General features: G+C 39.5%; 1 protein-coding gene across 1 annotated transcript; it reads right to left on the bottom strand.

The window, feature by feature from the left end:
• LOC124287425 (spermatogenesis-defective protein 39 homolog) lies at positions 1-22,742 on the bottom strand. Its single transcript, XM_046723966.1, has 19 exons — positions 22,704-22,742; positions 16,831-16,911; positions 16,181-16,292; positions 14,728-14,889; positions 13,793-13,864; positions 13,175-13,272; positions 12,395-12,463; positions 11,980-12,072; positions 10,784-10,920; positions 9,485-9,512; positions 8,783-8,856; positions 7,652-7,742; positions 7,013-7,147; positions 6,652-6,693; positions 6,356-6,445; positions 6,161-6,247; positions 5,704-5,793; positions 3,533-3,631; positions 1-3,403 (listed from the first exon to the last, which is right to left on the bottom strand). The coding sequence occupies exons 1-19, from the start codon at positions 22,719-22,721 to the stop codon at positions 3,386-3,388; spliced, it is 1,596 nt and encodes a 531-aa protein (XP_046579922.1). The 5' UTR covers positions 22,722-22,742; the 3' UTR covers positions 1-3,385.
• Positions 22,743-25,861: the final 3,119 nt, after the last annotated feature.

The raw sequence follows: 25,861 nt of genomic DNA, 5'->3' as shown, positions 1-25,861 counted from the left end.
ATCAACAGCTGCCACAAGCAATGCCCAATGGAATCAACAGCTGCCACAAACAATGTCCCAATGGGACCAACAGTTGCCACAAGCAATGCCACAATGGGACCAACAGTTGCAACAAGCAATGCCACAATGGGACCAACAGTTGCCACAAGCAATGCCCAATGGAATCAACAGTTGCCACAAGTAATGCCTCAATGGGACCAACAGCTTAGCAATGCTAGCTTAGAATCTGGGGCAGATTCACGAAATAGAAGTTGCTAAGAATCAGAAACAGCATTAAAAAGACACTAGATTTCTTTTTCATCATGGTATTCAATGTAATACTGTTATTTTAATATGTATGCTATATATAATTTTATATTATTTAATATTTAAAATGAAGTTTTATTTTCTGTAACAAATTCATCTTAATATAAAATTTAAATTGGGGTGAAAAGAACACAGGTTCCTTCCCGTCATAGAGGTCAGTGATCAACAAGTAACTGGGCCAAGCGGTTTAGGACAGGGCAGCTCACTGAAGCATAAGGTCCAGCAACTCGCAGAAGCGAAGTCGGGTTACTGCTGATAAAGATAAGTCAGACGTAGAGGACAATGATCCTTTTGATGATATAGTTGACACTTTGCAAAGTGATGATGAATGAGAAAGTGAAAATGAAGTTGATGCAGTCATCTTCCAACTGAATGCTTACGTCAGCAATGACAAATGTGGTCCTAAAGCGAACTAAGTTCTTGGAAGGACAATTAATGAAGGTCTGAGATCGCAAATGAATCTCGAAGCACTAAATCAGACTAAGGAAAAGTATTAGAAGCCAGAAAATTGTCCTAATGTGGATAAGTCAAGTGTGGAATCAAATCAAACCTCAAACCAGGTCCACAGATTCCAAACTACAAAATATTCAAAATCTCTTGGCTAAGGCTTTTTGTCTTTTTCTGGAACCGAGAGATGAAGTAATGAATGCTTCTAAAGAAAGAAGCAACAGATTAATTTAAAACTTGTGATTCACTACACCTTTTGTCAGCTGTGTTCGTGGAACTAACACATCACAGGAAGGACACATTAAAGCCTGAGGTTAAAGGAGCTTACAAACAGCTCCTCTGTGCACAATCCCGCACTGACCAGCTTTTCGGGGATGACCTTGGGTATCATATCAAGGACATCACTGAAGCTCAAACCCTCTCTGCAGATTAAGCAGTGGCAGGGACAGGCCAGGTCAGTCACCATGGAAACAAGCCGGTAATTATTCCATATCATAGTATTTTTTGTTCATCCTTCTCTCAGGATTTTGCATTGATCTTTTTATATTTTAGGTAGTAACACTGCCCACTAACTAAGCACTTAAATTTCCGGGCAGTAAGTTCAAGGAAGGTAGTCCAACACAGTCATAAACAATAGTCAGAGCTTCAAAACTTACTATTATGTAAAACTCATTTTAACAACAACCATAGATGATGTGTAGTAGTTATAGACATATCATTTGATATGGTAAGATTTTCCAAACATCAATAATTTTACAACTGGTGATAAGAGACAGGATGAGAGAGTACAAAAAGGTTGAGTCCACCATCTCACTTGCGGTCAAGGATGTGCATTAAGATCTGAGTATCTGTGTCAAGAGCTATGTTCTTACTGTAAACATACATATATTAATACAAGATCTGATCAATACAAATAGACAGTTTAAATGACATTAGAGGTAACAGCCTGGCTGCATACCTGGGTACTAACCAATCATGCTGTTTGATAAATAAAAGGGAACAAAAGATCATCAATTACCATTTACAGTTTCAATCCAGGGCTGATCTAACTTGAGAAAGACAATGGAATGCAACAGTACACATCATTCTCACATGATTAGCCCTAAATTAGATTTGGATACAGAAGAAATATCTTTAAACATGACTTAACAACATTTCATGTTGATGGACACAGCTGCATTTCCCATCTGGTTTGAGACATGCCTTTCAAGCAATTTGAGTCAAGGAACCCCCCAAACCTGTGGTTCCTGTAAAACCCAGAATTGAGCTTGACTTGAACTTATCCCTTTCATCAGCGATGAGTCGAAGTCAAGATGGCCTTTGTTCACCTTTTCAACCATTTACTTGTTGGATATGGTTGATAGCAAGATTGTTCATAAATTCTTTTGACATACAGATAATGCAAATGAAAATCTTGGAATGTAGGTGAATGCACATAGCATTATAACCATTTCAAACTATCGTATCACATCCTCTCAAGATGCCAAACACAGCTTTTATATAAATAATATATATTTCATCTATACATAGCATACAATGCTCTCTATATAATTGCACATGGTCCATATCACAACATAACTGTTAATGGTTGGTTGCATAGTAAATACCACAAATTATCTCCCTCAGTAAAACTTCCTGTTGACACATTCATGAGCAGCAGCTATTGCGACCACTGATTCCCATTTAAGTCACCATGGCAACCATGGACAAACATAATATAACAAGAATAAATTTCAAAATGAAACAGAACAACAAACAGTACAAAGAAACTTCAGATACATCTTTCTCATACGTTAAGTAACCATATTTCCTTATAAAGAAAATGAAGTCATTTTATCTTATGAGTATTAATGGGCAGAGACTACCTAAGAATTATCATAACCTCAAGAATAGAAACTGGGATTTCTGTTTTCAAAAGCTCACAGAATTGTAGGCAGAATTGTAATTCATTTGTTGTTGACGAAGCTGGCCTGAGACCATGGCGACCACAGCTACGTTTCCCTATCAACATCATCGGCATACACCATGAGTGGCATGCTGTGTAGAAAAGTTGTTTCTTTAGAGTAGATTAAAATAAAAAAACAACATTAGGTAGGCTAAATTCTAGTCAAAAGTACAAAGGAGTTGAGGAAGAAATTAATCTTATATGGAAATATTCAAAAGGTTATGACTACGGCAGCATAAGACTTTCCTTGTTCATTGATAAACCACAGATATACATGTATTTACGTCTTTGATAGACCTTATAAAAACATTATTCTTCATTCTAGCATATATCATTGTGGTTATATTCATATATATTCAATAATAACTGTTTGATTTCTCTGCTGATTATGCCATTTGTTTCGGTGAGCATGTTTAGGGATGGACTCAAACAACATATATTTCCTTTCTGAGAGATCGCATTATTTGATCTTGGTATGAATTTCAAAATAACTATCTGATCACAGTCACATATTCTATGACATACAACACAACCTAATACTTCAGTATCCATCCCTTGAGCCTTGTCTTCACAGGGTGAGCCATTTGTTGTGTGCCTTCTTGCACAATAGTTGATCTGTATTGCATTCTGCTGGAAAGACTTCTGGAGAGTGTATTTGGTTGTAGACTAGTCGCACTAGGGGCAGCATCACTTCCATTTTATTGACTGCAAGGCAAGGATTCATTCTGTTATTTTCACAGATATTATCACAGTGTCCTATAGCCTTATATCCCTGGATGCCCCTCTGATATTCTCTAACATGAGTCTGGCATGTGATGATTGTCATTGACTTACCGAGCTGCGCAGAACATCCTGGGCATACAGGGCTTCGTGGGATCTCAGTGTCGCAGTGTACTTCTCTAACTGGGCCCGGTCCTTCAGGGCAACCAGAGCCTGAAAGGAGAAGGAAGACTGAAGGGGCATGTGAGCAAACCAGGAAGAAAGACAGAAAACGTTTAAAGATGCAGAGCCTAGGTGATACATGAGTGAATGTGTGTGTGGTAGAGTGAGTGAGTGGGCAGTTGAGTGATGAGTGAGTGGCAACACTTGGGTAGGTGGTTGGGTGAGGGGTAGAGTGAGTGAGTCGGCGGTTGAGTGAGTGAGTGAGTGGTAGAGAGAGGGAGTGAGTGGCAACACTTTGGTGGGTGGTCGAGTGAGGGATAGAGTGATAGGGTGGTTGAGTGAGTGGGCAGTTGGTAGAGTGAGTGAGTGGGCAGTTGAGTGAGTGGTAGAGAGAGTGAGTGAGTGGTAGAGTGAGTGCGTGGAGAGAGTGAGTGCGTGGAGAGAGTGAGTGGGCAGCTGAGTCATTGAGTGAGTGAGTGGGTTGTTGAGTGAGTGGTAGAGAGGTTGAATGAGTGGGCAGTTGAGTGAGTGAGTGAGTGAGAGGTTGGTAGAGTGAGTGAGTGGGCAGTTGAGTGAGTGAGTGGTAAAGTGAGGTAGTGAGTGGCAACACTTGGTTGGGTGGTTGAGTGAATGGTAGAGAGGTTGAGCGAATGAGTGGGCTGTTGAGTGAGTGAGTGAGAGGTTGGTAGAGTGAGTCAGTGGGCGTTTGAGTGAGTCAGTGGTTGGATGAGTGAGTAGTAGTGAGGTTGAGTGAATGGTTGTGTGAGTGTGTTGGTGGTTGAGTGTACGAGTGGCAACTCTTGGGTAGGTGGTTGAGTGAGTGGTAGAGTGAGTGAGTGGTAGAGAGGTTGGGTGAGTGGTAGAGTGAGTGAGTGGATGATTGAGTGAGTGGTAGAGTGAGTGGTAGAGTGAGTGGTAGAGAGGTTGAGTGAGTGGTGAGGTGAGGTGAAGTGAAATTGGGTTAACGTCATGCTTGAGAATATTTCACTCATATGATGACGGGCATGCGTGTGTATGTGTATGTGCGGCTGCTTGTGCTAGCCCAGACTGAAGCTGGTTTTATAGTGCTAGCCCACTGAGATACCATGCCGCAGTGAAGCATGAATACCCCACTCAGACACATTATACTGACTCCGAGCCGACCAGTCCTTGTTGTACCCATTAATGCCGAGCGCCAGGCAGGGACCAACAAGTACCAATGACCATATTTTAATGTCTTTAGGTATGACGCGGTCGGGGATCGAACCCACGACCTTCCGCTCTCTGGGCGGACGCTCTAACCACTACACCACGGAGGCGGTCAGAGTGAGTGGTAGAGAAGTTGAGTGAGTGGTAGAGTGAGTGAGTGGTAGAGTGAGTGAGTGGTTGAGTGAGTGGTAGAGAGGTTCAGTGAGTGGTGGAGAGTGGTTGAGTGAGCGGTATAGAGGTTGGGTGAGTGGTAGAGAAGTTGAGTGAGTGCTAGAGATGTTGGGTGAGTGGTAGAGAGGTTGAGTGAGTGGTAGAGAAGTTGAGTGAGTGGTAGAGTGATTGGTTGAGTGAGTGGTAGAGTGACTGAGTGAGTGGTAGAGAGGTTGGGTGAGTGGTTGAGTGAGTGGTAGAGAGGTTTGGTGAGTGGTAGAGTGAGTGAGTGGTAGAGAGGTTGGGTGAGTGGTTGGGTGAGTGGTAGAGAAGTTGAGTGAGTGGTAGAGAGGTTGAATGAGTGGTAGAGAGGTTGGGTGAGTGGTTGAGTGAGTGGTAGAGAGGTTGAGTGAGTGGTAGAGTGAGTGAGTGATTGAGTGAGTGGTAGAAAGGTTGGGTGAGTGGTAGAGAGGTTGAGTGAGTGGTAGAGTGGTTGAGTGAGGGGTAGAGAGTTTGAGTGAGTGGGTGGTTGAGTGAGTGGCAAAGTGGCAACTCTTGGGTGGCTGGTTGAGTGAGTGAGTGAGTGGCAACTCTTGGGTGGGTGATTGAGTGAGTAAGAGTGAGTGAGTAGTATCACTTGAAACAGTATTGTAGTTGTAACCATAATCACTTGAATGCACATGTATTGCCATTTGATAACTTATGACCAACTGAACAACAGCACAGGCACTGGCTGAGATGACAGCCATAATGGGTGATCATCAACCATACACACATATACTTACATCTATCACAGCTTTAGGACATTCCACTTTCCGTGCAATATTCAGTCTTTGGTCTAAATCTTCTATCAAGGCAACATACTTGGCTAAAACCTGAAAACCCCAAATACATCCACATTACTTGACTGCACATTTCAGAGATATACATCACAGATTAAATGACAAGAGTTAGCTAGCAATGCTGCATCAGCAGAACTGCAGCCAAATACAGTTGATAGTTCCATCTGTCATGTCATGATATATACAACTCAAAAGTAGTAAAGAAACCCTGATGTTTTTCATGTGACTATAGTAAATGTGTTTTGACATGAGAAATTAACAATAGTCGTAAGAAATAATCAAGTGTTCTTCTACTCCCTATGAGTTCAGATGCAGTAAGCAACCTTGTTTGGCAAACTAAGGCTCCTGGGCTCAACTAACTGCAGTGCACATGGTCAATATCTTGTGTGTATATACATACATCATGCGGAGCCTTGGTCTTGTGTAGGATTTCTGAAACTTTGTCGAAGCCTATCACAGCCTTTAATTTCGTCCCTCCAAACCATCCCTGCAGAATAAACATGGAATTCTTATATCTTCACAATCAAGTGTGTCAATAATTCTCAGACAAATACTTGTCCAATACTTAAATAAATCTGAAGACTGAAGCACCTACTTTGGAAGTAAGCAGTGCCTCTATGTCTTTCCATCGCCTCATCTTAGCCCTGGCTCCCAGTGCACAGTGGAGATACTGTTTGTCAGAGATCTGTAAAACAGTTCAGAGTAACAGTAGAGTATTGTAACTAAACCTCTGCGATACAATACACAACAATTGAACCAAACAAATACAGCGACTGATTTTATGAGCATCAAACTACTCCTCTGTGATAAACTTAACACTATATCTTCATGTAATGCTTAAGCACACATGTAACTGCTAAGTAAAATATAAACAGGTGACTTTGCACTTACATTGTGCCTGGCTTTCAAAGCTTGGGGACTGGCTAAAGAATTCTGAAACAACAAACATTTCCCACATTTACAATAAACATGCCAAAAGTAATTCTAAAGAATTAACAATATTTTATTACTATTAAGGAACTATTATTATAAACCAGCTACCCATATGACATTGTGATGTCTACTAGTCCTTCAATGACCACTTCATCCTAACGTAAAATAAACAAACACACCAATTTGTGCCTAGGTTTAAACCCAAAGATGCCATTGTCTTCAATATGGGATCCCAATTTCCTTTGCAGACAAAAGTATATGCAGGCTACCAAGCACAAGACACAGAGAGAACTCAACGCAGTGAACGCAGTGAACCCACCTCTCCCAGATCGTAGTGGTAAAGACAGAAGTAGTACAGGGTTGTTGTCACTGGCTGGCCAAACAGACTGGCTCGGCGGGGAAAGTCACGGAAAATCTGCACCTGACCTGATGCTTCTGCTTTGGAATCATTTTCCTGCACAGGAATGAAAACTAGACTTATTATACCATATTTCATCAGAAATGTGACTTGTAAAGATGCTTCGACTTTATGGGCATTACGGAACATGATAGTCCTACAAACATACATCACAGTTCAATACCTCACTGAGACACAATTTACAGGCTCCAATCTGCCAGTCCTTAATTTCCCCTTAAAGTGCCAGTCGAGCCAGGGCAGGAACTACCAGAACTATCTTGGAAAATATGCTGTTGGAGATCAGCAGGGAATAAGATCTTCAGGTAGAGTTAGAAGATAATGATCTGTGTTTAGATCTGATGGCTTGCTGAAGATCAATTCTAACCTGGATCTTCATGGGTCCTTATAGAACAGTACAATAAACTATGGTTGTAACAACCTCAATGGGACCACTAATATTTGTTAATATGTTTGTTACATGTTTGTTACAAATGCAGTTTTCTGTATATAGGTTTTATAAGGCCTGCTGACTACAGTGTAGACTCCAGAAGCAGCCAGTACCTCAACTGGCCTCTGTCTCTCCAACAGGTCAATCTGCTCCTGAAGCAGTGTTGCTTGGCGACTCAACTGAACTTCAGGCTGGAAGTGAGCCCTGCAACCACAATAACACATGTCTCTCATCGCTACTGCTCACTCCATCGCTACTGCTGTTTGGGCTTCACAAAGGCAGTGGGACTAAAGGTTGAAGTGTACGCTTGTCATGCTGAAGACCCAGGTTCGAATCCCCTTATGGGTACAATGTGTGAAGCCCATATGTGGTGTTGTGATATTGCTGGAATATTACTAATCAAGGCATAAAACCATATACACTCACTCATTGGTCTTCACACAAGGCGTTATAGTTGCAACTGTATGGACAGTTACTGGACAAGACAAATATTCCATAGTATGATTGTTTACTCATATATGTGAATGTAAAACAACCACATCCCATGAACATAGAGATTTTTCTGGGTTACATCTTCTTTTTATTCTTGAGTACAACATTTCAGGGCTTGTTCTGGCCCCATCATCAGGTAAAACAGGTGAAAATAAAAAGAAGATGTAACCCAGAGAAATGTCTATGTTCATCAAACAGAATCTTCTAAAATGCCAATCAAGCAACCATATCCCGGCACTATCGAGACAGCCTGTATATAATCGAGGGTTAACCGTCAAACTAGTGCAGGAGTGCATCCACCACTGACAGACACTCAGCCAAGTCACAGACAAGACACAAGGTCTGATATTACATGGGGGCTTGTGTTCACGTGCAAACAGTTCAGGATTGGGAATGGGGCTTCATCTCTACTGACTAAACAATGACACTGTCTGTAACTGTAGTAGAGTGAGTGAGTATGGTTTAAGCCGCTTTTAGCAATATTCTAGCAATATTATGGTGGGGGACATCAGAAATGGGCTTCACACATTGTAACCATGTGGAGAATCGAACCCAGGTCTTCGGCATGAGATTTGACCACTAGGCTACCCCTTCACATCCAGTGACTGAGGAAGTCTTATAAACACTATTTTGCTGGTGATATCAGTTTTCTATGCTCAGAGTAATGGTAAGGTGAGAAATCTGGCATTTAAATCCACAAACAGCGTATCTTTATGGGTCACAGATATTTTCCTCCTCTTTCTCCTGCTTACCTGTAGCATGTCTTTAAGGTTGCAACTTTTATAGTTGGATCTTTAGACTGGCAGGCTATTTTGTATTTAAACATCTGAAACAGACATGCCCAAATAGATAATTACTTGTGCATTACAATAAACGTGATAACAGAATTTGTTGTCCCCTAATTAAGCATAATAAGCATAATAAGCAATTTGAAAAAACATCTCCACACATGTTGAAGATATAACTCTCTCTCTCTCTCCTTTCTGTATTACTAGTGAAAAAATGTGTGAATGTTGTTGTATCCCAAAGATTGAAGTCAGCAATATTCCAGCTATTGGTATATCATCATTCAATCAGGTCATGCTATCTAGAGGTCAGTCATGAGCACACTGACACTCACTCAGGTCCTACATTGTGAATATTCCTTAGCCAACATTTACAATCATTTTGACATTGAAACTTGATTAAATCTTAAACTAACCGGTTGATTAAAGAAGATCTGATATGGATTGTGTTTCACATCCGAACAGAAATATCACAAGAAATTTACTTGCATGCTCCAGTTTAACTAATTTCAATCTTCATATTCCATGTCATCCAATGGGATTTATGGTATATATCATTTGCTACTTTTCTTAATTTGTGTGTTTATAAGATACAACAGTTTGCTTCTGGCAAAAACATGCTTTTTTAAACAACATCATGTCTATTATTTTTCAAATGTTTCAACTCACCGAGGCTTCTTCGGATCTACCAAGCATCCTAAAATCAAACAAGAGTCATCAGAAGATGACAAATCCCCCCAGCTCCCACATACATGAAAGAACAAATCACCTGACAGATACTTAAAGTCCAATTTGTTTTTTTAGACTAAGTCCAGATTGTTTCCATGGAAATCATGAAAAATATAAATGCCAAAAATCTGTAGATAGCAAAAAGCACCACTTCAAGATGTTTGATATATCTACCAATTTTAGTTGAAAAATATTGAACAGTTTTTTAGTTATGCTCTGGAAACAAAGCCCATCCCTCCCTTTTGAGACTAAGTCCCAAACATTTCCATGGAAACCAAGAAAAATAAAAATGACAAAAATCAGTTAATAGCAAAAGGTACCACTTTTGGTTCTGTTAGATATATCTACCAATTTCTTGTTGAAAAATATTTAACAGTTTTTGAGTTATGCTCTGGAAACAAAATGATTACGAACGGACAGATGTATGGACGGACAAGGTGTAGACTATATCCCCCGCATTACATGCCAGGGGATAAAAACCATCAGTCAATAACTGAAGACATCATGTCATGGATATAATACTTACAATGATTACAGATAGCTATAATATCAAATGATATCTTTGTTTAGGATTGTACAGATTCCACATAGAAATCATCAGTTTCCTAAAGAATTCAATGAAAATTTGATTGTTATGTGTAACTAATAATACTAGCTATTGAAATTGCTGTACATATACACCGATTGATTTGTTGGTTGGTTGGCCGGTCGATTGATTGATTGATTGATTTTCCAGACGGGTTATGTGTGAAAGTTAGAGTTATCTACCCTTGTTATGGACATGAACAAAGCAAACCAATCATTTGTGAATTTTCAGGGAGGTACAGTTTGTAGAAGGCTGGCTGTATCTACATATGTGTAACATTAGGGTGAGTAAAGGTGTTGACCTCACTGTTTTCTTCTCTACTTGACGAGTGCAGTTTTGATAACCAACTTCCCACAGTAATTTGGATTCAAGACAGACCTGTTTTAAGACATTCAACAATGCAAAAGATTCTTAATATTCATGTGTGAACTAACACCCATTAAGGTGTAAACCAAAAACTGTTTAAAGAGTGTTGCACTGATGTTGTCCGTCGTGACAATGATTTCACAGTTTAGCTTTGTGCTGGTACAGCTATGAATTTCAATTTGGAAATCATCCTTTAACAATATAGGTCATGAAATTTGGTAAATTGTCTACACAATAAAGTAATAAAACACTCTAATATTTCAACTTCACTGTAACATAGTACCTACCCAAGAAAGTCGACCATCTGGGCGTAGTCATAGTGATGCTTCAGATAAGACAGATAATGGTTGATAGCAACCGGGCGCCTCATCATTTCCAGGTTGAACAGAGACGCCTTAATGGTTTTCTTCAAAAACAGAATCACCTGAATAACATAGGGAATAAGATGTGTATGTTTGAGTATGGGTTGATACAAGCACAACAAGTGTTTGCCACTGATATGGCAATGTCCCCTGCTGCTAAAGAATGGAATATCTATATTTACTACTTTTATTTTTTTGGTCACAATGACAAGATGCAATATTCCTGCAAAATGACTGGCTTCACACATTGTCTGCATAATCACCCAACCACTAAGCTACCACCGCCCTGTCAACACAAGATGCCTGAAAACATTGCATAATCACCCAATGTAGGCTGCAAATAATTTTATGAGATATGCGTTTTATTAAATAAGTTTAAATAAGTTTGTCAAAGTGTCGTGGTGACCTTGAAGATAAGGTTAAGATCACCCAAATAAACTGGTGTCTGCATAATGCCCCAATGTAGGCTGTCACCATATTTTAAGACATTGGGTACAAAACATGGTGTCTGTTAAAAAGTGCAAAAAGTGTCTCCCAATGTAGCCTAATCCCCAATGTAGGCTGTCACCAAATTTGAAATTTGTACAAAGTCCATGAGGTAACAAGAGTTTGAAAACAGTTCATGGTGAGATGATAAGGTTAACAAAAGTTTGAATCCACCAAGTGGCTGTCAAATTTGAAAACATTGGGTAGACAGTTCATGAGATATGAAAAGTTTGAAAAGTGGTCAAGGCGACCTTGAAAAAAGGTCAAGGTCACCCAAATAAACTGGTGTCTGCGTAATCCCCAGTGTAGGCTGTCACAAAATTTGAAGACATTGGGTACAACAGTTCATGAGATATCGCGTTAACAAGAATCGGAATCACGTATGGACGGATGGACAGGCGCCGCTGAATACATAGTCCCCCATTTCGCGTTGTGGCAGGGGACAACAATCATACAAATTTTAACATACTGAAGAAGCCATAAGCTTGAGCATGTGCAGAAGTGACGATTAACCAAATGGACTGTATGAGTCTCTTTCCACTTCAGTTGTCTTAAAAAGGGTTGTTTGTTGTTTACTCAAAAAGTGCAAACTGAACAGAACTTGTTTTGTGACACAAGAATCTCGGGTAACTCACGGCGATAATGGCATTCCCATCATGAGACTCTATGGCCTTGTCCAGCAGTGCCAGTTTGTCTTCTTTGGACTTGTACAGCTCAAATGTGTAGGCCTGAGTATGGGAACAGGGTAGGGCTTCATTAGTAATAATATATACTAATAAAAATATAAATACATCTCATACGAATACACAAAAGTGGTTGCCTTATATAACCAAAGAAATGCCATGGACAATTCTGAGGAAATCTCCATAGGAAGTAGCATCCAACAACAATATAAGTATTGAGGCTTCTAAATTTGGTATGTAAGTGTGTAGCATGACAAGCAAACACTTTAACCACTAGGCTACCCCTAATGTGTGGGAAGCATTCAGAAACATACATCCGAGTTCTTATATCAAAATCTAACATATATGGAGAGTCCTGAATGCATACCTGTCCAAGCACCATGTTCCTGATTGTATCCCCCACTGGCTGCTTCTTCCACCTCTCCCTCTTGGCAATCTGAAGCAGCGTGTACACATGGACCTTTCAGTAAGGGTGTTTATGACAATGAAGACTTACTACGAATTTCACCCAAGTATGAAAACATTGATGAATCACTTATATCATTTGAGACCATGAGGAAAATTTAACATGGACCTTCTCAGTTTAAGTCCAACTTTTTGTCATGAAAACAAATGAAAATACAAAAAGAAACTACTAATGCTAAATCAACCAGTTGATCTGTATAGCAAGTTTCAACAAGAAACAGTCAACTAATTAGAGGTACTGTTTCTGAATTGGAAAATGGAGACAAAAATGGACAGGAGGCATCCACTCAACCATAGGGTAGAGCGAAAATGGAGAGAGTGACAGACAGCCTATATATAGTCACATGGGACACTGGTGCAGGAAACGGAAGAGGTCCAGTTGGGGTGAGCTATTTTAAGACTGTTCATTAGGGAACATTAGGACAGAGGTTTCCATTACACCTCGGTAGGAAGGGGAGATAAGCAATAACATATGAGTCAGGATAAGGAAAAATAAGAAATATGCAACAGTTTAGAGGTACTTCTTCTGAAATGGAAAATGGAGAGCACATAGTTGGGCAGACAGACAGACACTACATTCTGGGGGTTTTCAAACCTTGAGAATAAAAAGGTGACTTTCAAGAGCAGTGGGTTTTTTTAGATTTTCACCCAGATTGTGAGCGAGGTATAAGACATCACTCACCTGTAGTTCCTTCCTTAAGAAGATGATTTCCTTTTGGAGTTTATCAAGATCAGCTGAAGTTGGCTGCTTTCTCCCTGGAGTTGAAGTATCTCGAACAACTGCAACGTAGACATTCGGGTTATAGAGTCCTGAGGTTGAGTTGTCTAACACTGCTCTAAACAGCAGGTCAGCTTGTTGTGGATGGAAAGCACAACATGTAGCAGGTAATAGATGTTTTAAAACTTCTGATACACCAAGAATACCAGGAAGGGCTGCGAGAGACCAAGAATCATAGGATTCCATACCTTGACTGTTCTGGATTTAAGAACTGATCACGCCTCTTTCAGAACATTAACAGTGACAAAATTCTGGACATTCTACCACTAACAGAGATCTCTAACATTAACCTGTAGACCATTCGCTGATCTCACTTCAATTCGGATGGAATTGACCGCATGGAATACCATCAAACATTCAGTTGAAAAGGAAATACACTTTACTGGCAGAGATAGTGAAGTGGTATTTTTCATCTGTCTCTTCACAGACGACCCAGCTGATGCCCAGCCAGTCAGTGTGGTTAGTGTCACTAATGGATGAGGTGACGTGGGATACTCTTCATGCACTCAGCATCTGACTTACCATCCTCTATACTTGGGTCACTGACTCCTCGACTCATGTTTGCTTTGTTCACCCCAAACTGACCAACATTTCCTGCAATATTGGCAGAAGAACCAAACATCATACAAGAAACAAACAAACCATTCGGCATTGACTTACACAGTATAATATTCAATCCCTATTGTTACAACTTACACATGTTTTTATATTTATTATTATAGGATATTTATATAACGCACATATCCACGCACTAGTGCATGCTCAAGGCTGTGGTATTTTGTTTTTTTCCCTCGATCATTGGATGTCAATATCAACTGCACATCGTATTAGCAATCTAAACTCCCTGGGGAGTTTACAACTCTTGCTGCCACTAGGCGCACCGAGTTATTGTAGCTTTCTCATCCTAACGAGGTACCCATTCGCAGCTGGGTGGACTGGGACACATAGTCACAGCACTTTGTCCAACTTCACTGCACGTTGCTGTACCCACAACTAGGTGTTTGCACGTATTCATGTGGCCACCATCTGGTCATATACCAACGAATTCGTGGGTTCTTTTTAAGTGGACAGGGTTGTGTACTGTACACTAGGGGTTGTGACAACACGGAAAGAGTCTGCACACAAAGTTGACTCCAAGGTTTTTACACCCGGTCACAGGTGGGCTCGATCCCGGCACCTCAACATCACTGGATCAGTAGCCTGGCGCCTTAGCCAGCTCGCCCACCGCGCCCCCGCAGATATCATTAACACATACAAAAATATTCACCAAAATATAGCAACTGTTTTTCCAGCAAACATTACCTTCTTTAAGAAAGAATCAGGTGTCCATGTTATGCAGTATATAATCACCATGATCACTGAAGCTTATCAGGTTAATTATGGTAGATCATGCAACATGAGTAGAGAAATGTCTTTGCTTAATTCACAACATGCAGCAAAGGCCATTAATTATTTACCACCAAGGCTCTGAGATCGGTTGTGAGTCATGCTGGATGATTTCTCATATTTTCCATATGAAGCTGATGGTGCAGAGGGAGGGAGTGTGGTGGTTCGAGCAGCATGGGAGGTAATTGGAACAGCCAGGTTTGAGAGATCAGGAGCATTGGATTTGTGGTTATCTGTCCGAAGCAAACAACAAGCCACTCTTTCAGCATGTTCAGTATTACATCACAGTGTAACAATCCATGGTGACATAATGCAGTGGCATTAACATAATAATATAGTCAAAACAATACCACTTCCATTATCCTTGGTTTCATAGTAGTTTTTACTGTAATGCTTTATTTCATATCACCAGGCTGCAAGACATAATAAACCATCATGACAGCAACTAGAAGATTATTGTCACATAAAAACTGTAGAAAACCCAATTATGTAATAATACTGTCAATATTCTACAAGATTAATATTCCACAAAATGTCAATGGAATCTGCATTCTATAATGGTTTCATATTATATTAGGGACCATATTTTGTAATTTGGCTAGAGGGAGTGATAATGATTTTTGTGTGTGTGTGTGTGTGTGGGGTTTTGTCCTCTTAATCAGTTTTGGGAAGGTAGCGGGGTCATCAATTTTGTACAAATGTACTGGGGGGTCAGCAAATTTGTACATAAAAATATGCTTAGAAAATATGGTTGAAGGTCACTGATTTTGTACATGGCATGCAGAGGGGTTCACTAACTTTGTACATAACTTTTTGTGGTGGGGTCATTCACATTGTACATGCTTCTCCATAAAAATCATCATCACCCCCTGGACATAAATTTTGAATGGTCCCTTAATTAATATAATTCACAATGTAATAAAACATAACACAACTTTTAAATGTAATTTGTCTTTAACTGTGTCAATGTTCTAATCATACTACGGGGACTCAAGCAGTTTCAAACCCTACAATGATATTGTCATGTTAAATGCACTGCACTGCTCCACCACGTATTGTTACAATTCTTTAAGGAAATAGTATCAAAGACTTACTCTCCCTGGAGGCTGATGCGGCCACTGAGACATTTATCATGGTGCCTCTCTCTGTGTTACCTTAGTATTCGAAGAATGAACAACATATATTTTCATACGATAATCTTCTGTCAAACACCACATATACCATACAACAACTTCTCATTTTATAACAGTACCATATATAGATGAAACGTAATAATTAATCAAGTTAGTGTTAAACACATGTCAATCAAGAAATATATACCTTTCCTTTGTGAACATGGTAACATAATCCCCTTGCCATATCTGTTTTCTACACACGAAATTCGAATGATTTCTTTCCTGAAGTGAACCAGCATGACGAGTCCATGTCCATAATTACTCTGTCATCTCATCATGTCTACTAATGCAATTCATCATGCTTATCACACCTGTTACCATGGTTACATAAAGAATGAAGGCTACCTACTATATCTAACCACAGGGTCTCCCTGCCAGTTGACCAAGTCAAATTCCTCCTCCTCTTCATCATCAAGAGTTTCCGATGTTGTCAGAATCTTTTTGGCAGTCTCAAAACTAACCTAAACATTCCAGGAATAAAGGCTGACTTAGTCAACATTGAATCAAAAGCAAGTTAATAAAACCTATTTCAGAAATGTCCCAACTGTTTCACAGCAGCCATTGGATCATCCAGCTGCTATCAAACCAGTGACAGATATCAAGAGCAACACCTCACACCATTAGGACACAGTGATGCCATGTCACCATCTGAGGAATTCTGTTCAACTATATAGGTGAATGGATGTCAAACGTCCTATTTTTCTAGTCCCATGAAGGGTCGTAACCAAGGACATTCTGAATCTAAAGTCGGACGTTTTCTCCACATGACCAAGACATTTTAACTTTGTAAGAAATCTGAGAACATCAGGATGTCATCTGTGGGATGACTCCATGTCCTGCTACACATCAATTCATAGCACTTCACTTATCTGGGTCAGTTTGTCATAACAATGTCTAGTACCATAGGAGAACAAAAGCAACTTGATGTGAGATTTACAGCACAAACAATTGAATGAAACAAGTGCAGTATAAGTGAATAAGACAGAAAAATCTACTTACATCATCATCAAAGATGTTTTTCCTACTTGGTCCTTTCCTTGCTGAGGAATCACCCCAGTAGTCATCTGCATCCTCGGATGGCTGAAGGTAGTACAATGAACAGATAAATGTGTGCAAGAAGGCATTTTATCTGACACTGTCCAAATTGACTGCTTACTGAGCTGTGTCTACGCTGATGAACACTGAACATTTGCCCAGCCATCATTTGTCACAGGCACCTATCTAGTAACACCTAACAAATATAAGTAGTGAAAAACATATGTGTTGCATGTGTCTTAACCAAACCATGACAGTGTCTGTTTTTCTATTGTATTTGTGGGATTGTAAAATTTTATGTTGTTGTTTGTTGTTGCTTACAGTTTCTGTGTTAGTTTACTATTATCAGTTCCATAATACATAAAAAATATATTCTTACAATGTGTAAAACATCACATTTAAGTTAAAAGTTACATGTCTACAGTGAGTGAGTGAGTTTAGTTTTACGCCGCTGTTAGCAATATTCCAGCAATATCACAACGGGGGACACCAGAAATGGGCTTAACACATTGTACCAACGTGGGGAATCGAACCCGGGTCTTCGGCGTGACGAGCGAACGCTTTAACCACTAGGCTACCCCACCGCCCCCCTAACTTCATGAAAACAAACCATAATCTCATTGCTTCTTGAACACTTTAGTCACGATTTTTAAAAATGGCGACGCCCAGTCGCGAACATCTGCCAGTCTGAGAATAAATGCTATTTAGGTTTGTTTTAACCGAGTTACAAAATCAAAACTACTTTCTACCAGTGTTGGGAATTGATTAAAATCTCATAATTGATGATTGGTTTATTACAACCGATCAATCATCGGAAAAAATTGGTTAGCGTCATTAATGAAATTTGTTAATGCACATAAAAATATGGAAAAAACATGTAGTTCTTTGGGGTTTTTTTTTTGGCAAAATTTCACATCTTTAAAGGATGACTAGTATGTCAGGAACATAAATTTCTTGGAGTCTTTACGATAAATTCATTCATGACTTGAAACGAGCTTGTAGTTCTTATGAAATGTAACAGACAAAACCAACCTTGTGGAAAATATTGTTTACGAAAACAAGTGTTCCAGAATTGTTTGAGATTATGAGAAAACATGTTCGATTGCTTGGTCGTTTAGTCACTGCAACCAATCTTCGAATATTTCAATTATTCGGACCACCACTACTTTCTACTCAGAGGTACAGATGAGATGCGTATCTGCGTAAATTACACAAATATTTATGTGAAAACTCAATTCTCATTAAGTCTATTGCTTACTGACTGACTGAGTTTGGTTTTACGTCGCTTTAAGCAATATTCCAGCAACATCACGGCGGGGGACACCAGAAATGGGCTTCACACATTGTACCCATCTATTGCTTACAAGTGCACTTGAATTTTGGTAAAAACACAATAAATGTGATCTTACATGCGTACACACACAAAAATGTCAAATCTTCGCTTGCATACCGGTGGATAGATAACATAACTGAGGTATATTCAGAGGTTCTATTTCAGGACATGAACTTGACAACTTGCAGTCTTTCTTATCGTTTATCATATTACAGATCAAATATAAATAACAAACACTAACATTTAAACTTTTTTATATTTATAAAATTAATGGAAAACAGCAAAATACCCAATTGAGTTTGAGTGAGGTGAGTACAATTTATTTGGTTACTCAAAGGAAAATTAATATACCCAATTGAGATGAACACAAGCGAGTACGTAACTCAATGACCAAAAAGTTATCTGTAGCTCTGCTACTGGTAGTAAAATATGTTTTTGATTGATGACCAATAGGATTTAGCATGACGTAACTTATAAAATTACAATTTCTCTCTTGGAAGCGAGGTGGGTGTCAATATATAATACTACTTACAATATTATTGTCACTTCGACCACAACCTCACTTCCGAGGAAGAAATTGTTATGTTACAAGTTGTGTCATGCAAAATCCTTTTGGTCATCAATCATATACATATTTTACTACAATAGTAAGTAGTTTTGATTTTTAACTTCCGCGAAGTGATCTGGGTGCCGTTCCACTAACCGATCTTAGCCCTATGGCAAGCGTAAACCCCTAAAATCCCAATCTTAGCGTGGCGTTACGATCGGCATACCGTTCCACTAACCAATCTTACCTAAGTCAATCGTAAAGTTAAGATTCAAAGTCTAAGTTGCTCATGACCAACTTAGGATAGCTAAAATCAATCAGAGAAACCAAAATGGTGACTTTCCTATTCTTTGTGAAAAATAAGAGCGAAAAGCATTTCACCGTAAAGCGTCCCCTAAAGTCCCCATGAAATGAATTTTTTATATTTCTGTGATGTAAACAAACACTGCACTGAAGCCTTACAAATGTCAGGCCAGTCTGACCACTGTCGTCATGGGAACACAACCCAGCGAGTCAGTGTAACACATTTGTACAACAATATTGCAATGTCATGGTTAAGAATAGGGACAGCCATGAAGTGAACAATGTTCTGAAGCAAAAGATACAAATATGTTTGATTTCACTGCCCATATTAAGTGTGGGATTCTAAAGACAGGCTGCTGTTATTCAGGACCACTGACAGATTCTACATATGTTATATATAGCCTCACAATCCGCTTTGTTTATTCTGATTGACAAGGTTCAGGCACATATTAAAAGCTCTGACACAATTGACATTTTAAAGTCCAGACTTAAAACCTGTTCTCAGTATATTACTTATAATCTCGGCTGTAAATATTCTCGTGTAAATTATCTGTACACAGCTTTGAGCATGCCCAAGGATGTGGAATAGGCGCACTATAAATATGCATTTATTATTATTATATTATGCTTGATACCCAGCGTTCTCGACTTGCACCTGCACCTGAAACCCTAATATTTTGCTCTAGGTTTTTCTCCACGCTTTTACACTTGGTTGGAAAAATACCCATGAAGGCCCGGGTTAGAATATTGAACTTCAATAACCCATGCCTGTCGTAAGAGGCCACTAACGGGATCGGGTGGTCAGGCTCGCTGACTTGGTTGACACATGTCATCGGGTTCCCAACTGCGCAGATCGGAGCATGCTGTTGATCACTGGATTGTCTGGTTTAGACTTCGATTATTTATAGCTAAGATACATAGCGTTCACTAACATGAACGCCATGCTAGTGAACGCTATGCATCTTAGCTAGATTATTTACAGACCGCCCGCCATATAGCTGGACTATTGCTGAGGGCAGCGTAAATCTAAACTCACTCACTCACTCAGTTGGTTCAGTAAACTACTTCCATCATTTGCTAGACTATGCAAAGGGAGATAACTTGTGCCTCGCATTTCTCTTTCTCTCGACGAAAGAGTCTCGATCTAAGCTTGGATCGGATCGTAAGATCGGGACGGCTACGATCGGCCTAAGATCGGTTAGTGGAGCGGGTGTAACTTTTAGCTAAGACGATTGTAAAATTGGCGTAACTTGCTAAGATTGATCTTAGTTAAGATCGGTTAGTGGAGCGGCACCCTGAACACAAGTAAGATATCATTCTAGGCTTCCACAGCGCTAAGCCGCACTAAAAACAAAAAACATTTAGCGCGAACTGCAGGGTACAGGGGAAATCTGTGCATGGTGACACTGGGAGCAATTGATGGCAACTCAACAAGTTGTACTATAGTTTTACATATATCTAACATTAAATTATTTTGTGTGACATATATACACTAAAATATACCCCCACTGCTTGTAACTGTTGTTTATTAACAAACCATAAGACATTGTATCCTATCATTCTGTATATAGGTCAAGTAAATAATACTTCTTGTTGTCATATCAAAGAAATTGTGTTAAGAAAAAAAAAATGTCTTCCGATTTCCATGATCACAAATGTGCACGCTGACTGAGAATGAGTGACACAATATCTATTAATTATTATCACCTATTACTACTACATATTGATACAAATATAATGACAGTGCAATGGAGATTGCTGAAACTGTTAATATCTGTTATGGGAATCGATACCACATATAATAAAACGTATAAAATATATATTCTTGTGTCATGTAAGTTCGATCACTTAAGAAATGTCGCTGAATTTTCAAAGTTATATTCATATAATCTTATTTTCAAATCTCTTACCTCTAAACTTGTTTATTTATGTCAAACATTTCCAAAATCCAGGTATTTTTACTGCTTTTCCCAATCGCGGCATGGCCGCCCTCTCACTGTCAACACAAGTGACCCAGAAATCTACGTCACATAAGTTCGATCATATGATTGGCTGGCTTGTCGCGTAAACAGGATGACTTGTAAGGACGATCTCTTGTGTCAAATTCAGAGCTAGAGCAGTCCCAAGTAATTTTATGATATTTATGTCCATGAAACGTTCATTTTATGTTTCAATACTTCTAAAAACGATGAAAAGTCACAAATATTCAGCTTATATAGAAGTATTATGCAGGAAATTATTCTTCAGGCTCATCGTGACGGGCATCAAACCTCAGAATGTCGACAAACACCACTTAACTGGCTTGCAAAATCGTAAATGTGTTGTGTTCTACAGGGTGGGTACATTGTGCCCAGGTTGTATTTATCAATGAGGCAATAGCTCGAACATCATCAGGTACAAATTGACGGAAATTCTCAAAAAGCATTAAGTTTTCTATAAGAAATGGCCCTTACTTGTTTCCAAAGTTTTAAATTTTGACAAGGATATCACGTGTCTGGACATGTCACAATTAGACCAGCAACGTAAACAAACAGAAGACAGGTGTGCTGTCAATTTACAACATGTGAAATAAATACTGTTTACATTTTATTGGAGCTGATAAAGTTACATTATTGATCTAGGGTTAAAAAGTAGTTGTTTGCTGAATATGAGCTATAACTTACGTTTGGTAACTTGACGCGAAACATTTTCGGTCCAAACGAATAAAAGTGGTGTCACCAGAATATCAACGCTGCAGATATCGTAGTTATCGTTACGTCGTATTAGCGACAATTACCATTCAAAATGGGCGATCGAAGTTACATGACGCGGTCGAACTTATGTGACTTGGACGATATATTAGTTTGTATGTTCAGTATTTGAATTTTATGTATGGCCCTTTAGACTTTCCTTTGGCCCTTTTGACTTTTCAGTTTGGGCACTTTTGTCCTTTGGCCCTGTTCCCCTTGAAATGTATTCTATTAGGATTATTATTTATTTCCACGGGTTAGACTGTAGGGGTAGGTTCTAACCCTATAAACCTAAACCTAAAGGCTTTTTATGTTAAAAAAACCCATCTATTCTCTGGCACAGAATGATGCTTTAAAAAACGGGTGTTTCGGGCGAAAATCTTTCCAAACTCACACCCTACATCACAACTAACCCTAAGGATCATGAAGGGGTTTATCATCAGAAACGGGTGCTTGACTGGAAAGCGGATCCAAACGATGACGATACCCTAAGTTCGCCTAACCATGACACCACAAGACTAGGCTGACCCGTAACATGCTAGATATCTAAAGTTCGAAGAGGACCGCGAGTCGGCGCGAGATCCATTGTCGGCGATCTTAGACAATAGCAGCGATACATTAAACTGCTCCAGGAAATCTGCACTCTTGCTAATTTTTACTTATGGATCGCATACGAACAGTCCGGTTGTTGGGTGGGCGTGCTTTGTCAGAGCGCGTCAGTCCACAGGTGATCTGAAGGGTTCATTCGAGTGCCAGCCAGGTACAGTATGCTCACCACTCACCTACAATCCAAGATTCGCTGAAATGCGAGCTCGTGCAGGGTTTTTCACGTAAAATTACTAACTGCGTGTTCATTGTTGACTGAGTAAATAAAGACTCTTCCTAACGCTGTACGCAATGAATTACTATATAACCACCAACATACCTTTCTCGTAGCGGCCATTTTCGTTTTCAGCGCCACCTGGTGGACGCGACAGTAAGGTAATGAAAAACCCGGACGAAACCAATCTCAAATAGCGTTGGTTTCACATTACTTTTCAACTCGCTGTGCGCATGCGCAGAGCGTGTGAAAACTATCCACTGGTGTGCTTCCGGTTTGGTCGTATGTTTATCGATAGTGTAAATGCACGCTAAATAAAAGTCGTTATGAAAATTATTTACGTTGTGACAACTGTTCATAGCTGAGTACATACTTCCATTTGCCTCTGCTTTTCAATAATTGATGTCCTATTTTGGTTGCAACTCCATCAGAGATGTGTTTGTTTAGTTGTGAGAAGGGGATGTGCGGGAAGGACGGTGGTGGTGAGATGTCTTTACACAAGAGCTTGTTAACATAACTTAAGCTATTTATTTCACTAATCCCGGCCTCTGTTTCATAAATGAACTGGGATCAGTTGTATTCGACATGAAACTATATATTTGTTTTGATTTTTGTTTTCTTTGGAGTGTTTACGCATGAACAGAATTTACGCACCCGATTTAACCTGAGACTAAGAAGGGGCAATAGAGGACTTGAAGATCAACGTAGGGAAGAACCCATGGAGGTAGACCATTACCTCCCAAGAGCCAAGTGCTATAAATGTCAGCAATCAGGCCACAAGGCGAGGGACTGTAGGTCAGGCAATAGGAATAGTGTCAATGCAGTGACAAATAAAGAGGCAGAACCCATTGGTAGACCGCGAGCAGTGTTGTGTTGGGCGTGCAACCAACCGGGGCATTTTAAAAGGGATTGCCCAAACAGAGAGAACACCAAATGGAACACCATTAAACTAAAAACTCCTCATGATGACACCGATGGGGAGGAGAAAGAGAGAACAGTATATACTATAAATTTAGCAGGAAATCCAAGTTCGTGTACTGTTAGGATAGGGAAACAACATTATAGATGCTTGATTGATTCTGGAGCAGAAGTATCTATTATTCACAGAAGGGTATTTTACAAACTACAAGGACTCTATTAGTTAAGTAAAAAGAAGGTTTCACTACAATCTGTCAATGGGAATGGTTTAGAAGTAGATGGTTGTGTAGACATCACTTTTCAAATGAGAGGAGTGACATTAACGCACCAATTTTATGTGGTAGGCAACATGAATAGGAATATGATGTTGGGAAGAGACTTGGCTAAAACAACATGGCGTCCGACTTTACTACGACCTTGGAAGTTTAAGGATAGGAAAAACCAATGTACCATTGGAAGATGATCTGCACATTGCCTCCATTGTGCGTCTGTCTGGGGACACTATTTTAAAACCACAAAGTAGAAGTCTGTGCAGAGCAAAAGTAAAACAAGGGCCATATTTTCGCGATGACACACTTTACTAAGTGTCAGAAATAGATACCGGTATTTATCTTGTGAACCAGGGCCTAGATTTTCGAAGCTCTCTTAGCGCTAAGACAGTCGTAAGTTAATGTTAATGTATGACACTTACGATTATCTTAGCGCTAAGAAAGGTTCGAAAATCTAGGCCCTGGACTCATAGTAATTAACTCATTAGCGTACATGAACAAAGATAGGAATGTCCCAATTATGATAGTGAACACCACAAACAAAACATTCAGGTTAAGAAGGGTGTGTGTGTTAGGAAGATAAGATAAGGTACCGGAGGAAAACTTGGTAATACTTGCAGAGAAATTGGGACACTCAACAAACCAACCTGTGGACGATGCATTGTTTTCCTCTAATACAACCGGGATGTTGTCCTACCATTGGACAACCTTTTAAAACCGAGGAAGAAATACCATGGGGGAGGAGGAACATAAAATTTCCCTGCAACAGCAACACACATCTTTTGTGTTACATATGAAAAAGGCAAAGAAAAGACAAGCAAAATATGCTGACAGATGCAGCAAGCCAATTGAGATAAACGTTGGTGATCCTGTGTATTACAGACATCACCAACGAAAAAGCAAATTACAATCCAAATGGAAGCCATACTACCGAGTAATTGAGCGGACATCACCTGTTACATTCATCATTCGGAATCAACTAGATGGGACAGTAACAAAAGCACATGCAGAACATTTGCGGATAGCAAAAATAGATGATTGGGAAATTCCCAAGGATACAACAGGTAGGCCCAGAAGGAAGGCCCAATATGTTGTTCCTCCAGAAGAGTCCAGTAGTGAAGAGTCAGATCCAGTCATTATCACTGATTCCAAGGCGCGGATCGCGAGACGATATCGTCAAGAGCGATCAGATTCAGAAGAAGAGGACTACATACCATTGGCAGAATTACAGAAACGATTAAGAGCCAGGAATCAACCACTTGAAACTGATTCTGAAAATGAGGAGCATGACGAACGGGTAGAGCCCCATGATTCTGCAGCTAATAACGACGAAGAAGACATGTTAATAGAATCTATTGAACGAAAATCATCTAGAATCTCTACTAGAAACACACATACAAACAAAGGAGAACAAGTTAAACAGCTGCTTCGAGCAATGGTTGGATTATTATAGGGTTATCCAGATTAATGGTTATCAGATCATCGTCTATGATTCGATATCCTTATGTTTCAGGGAGAACATGTTTCCTCCGGTTCTCCTCTTCCTGTTTGGTTTGCTCAGGGTAATGTAATGTATGAAAATGTTATCTTCCAAAAGATAAATGATATCACTACCACTAGGTCAAAATGGTTGGTAACTTTTGTTATTGATCTAAAACCATATAACCAGTTTATTGAGCAATGCAGGTATGACATTGATCAAGTTGCACTGATGGTTAGGCAATTTATGAACCGTTTCTACTCAGATAAATCAGAGGGAATTTTAAGTATGTATATAAAGTTAGACGAAGAAATAATACGCTTGAGTACCACCTTAAATAATCTAGAAGAAAACTTTGCAGAATATAGCAGGTTGCACGCCCGACCTAAGCGCTCACTATTACCATTTGTTGGTAAAGCTTTAAGTTTCTTGTTTGGCACTGTGTCTGATGCTGACCTAAACACTATAAAGCAAAACGTGAAGAGGCTTGCAGAAAACCAAGTAGATATGACACACGTAATACAGGAGGGGCTCTCTATCCTAAATACAACTAGAATTCAAGTCTCGGAGAATAGACAGACCATTAAAGAAGTTAT

Source organism: Haliotis rubra, unplaced genomic scaffold, assembly GCF_003918875.1.
Source record: "Haliotis rubra isolate DU_JTF1 unplaced genomic scaffold, ASM391887v1 Scf40, whole genome shotgun sequence".
Classification (NCBI taxonomy): Eukaryota; Metazoa; Mollusca; class Gastropoda; order Lepetellida; family Haliotidae; genus Haliotis; species Haliotis rubra.
This window is presented reverse-complemented; position numbering and strand designations above follow the sequence as displayed.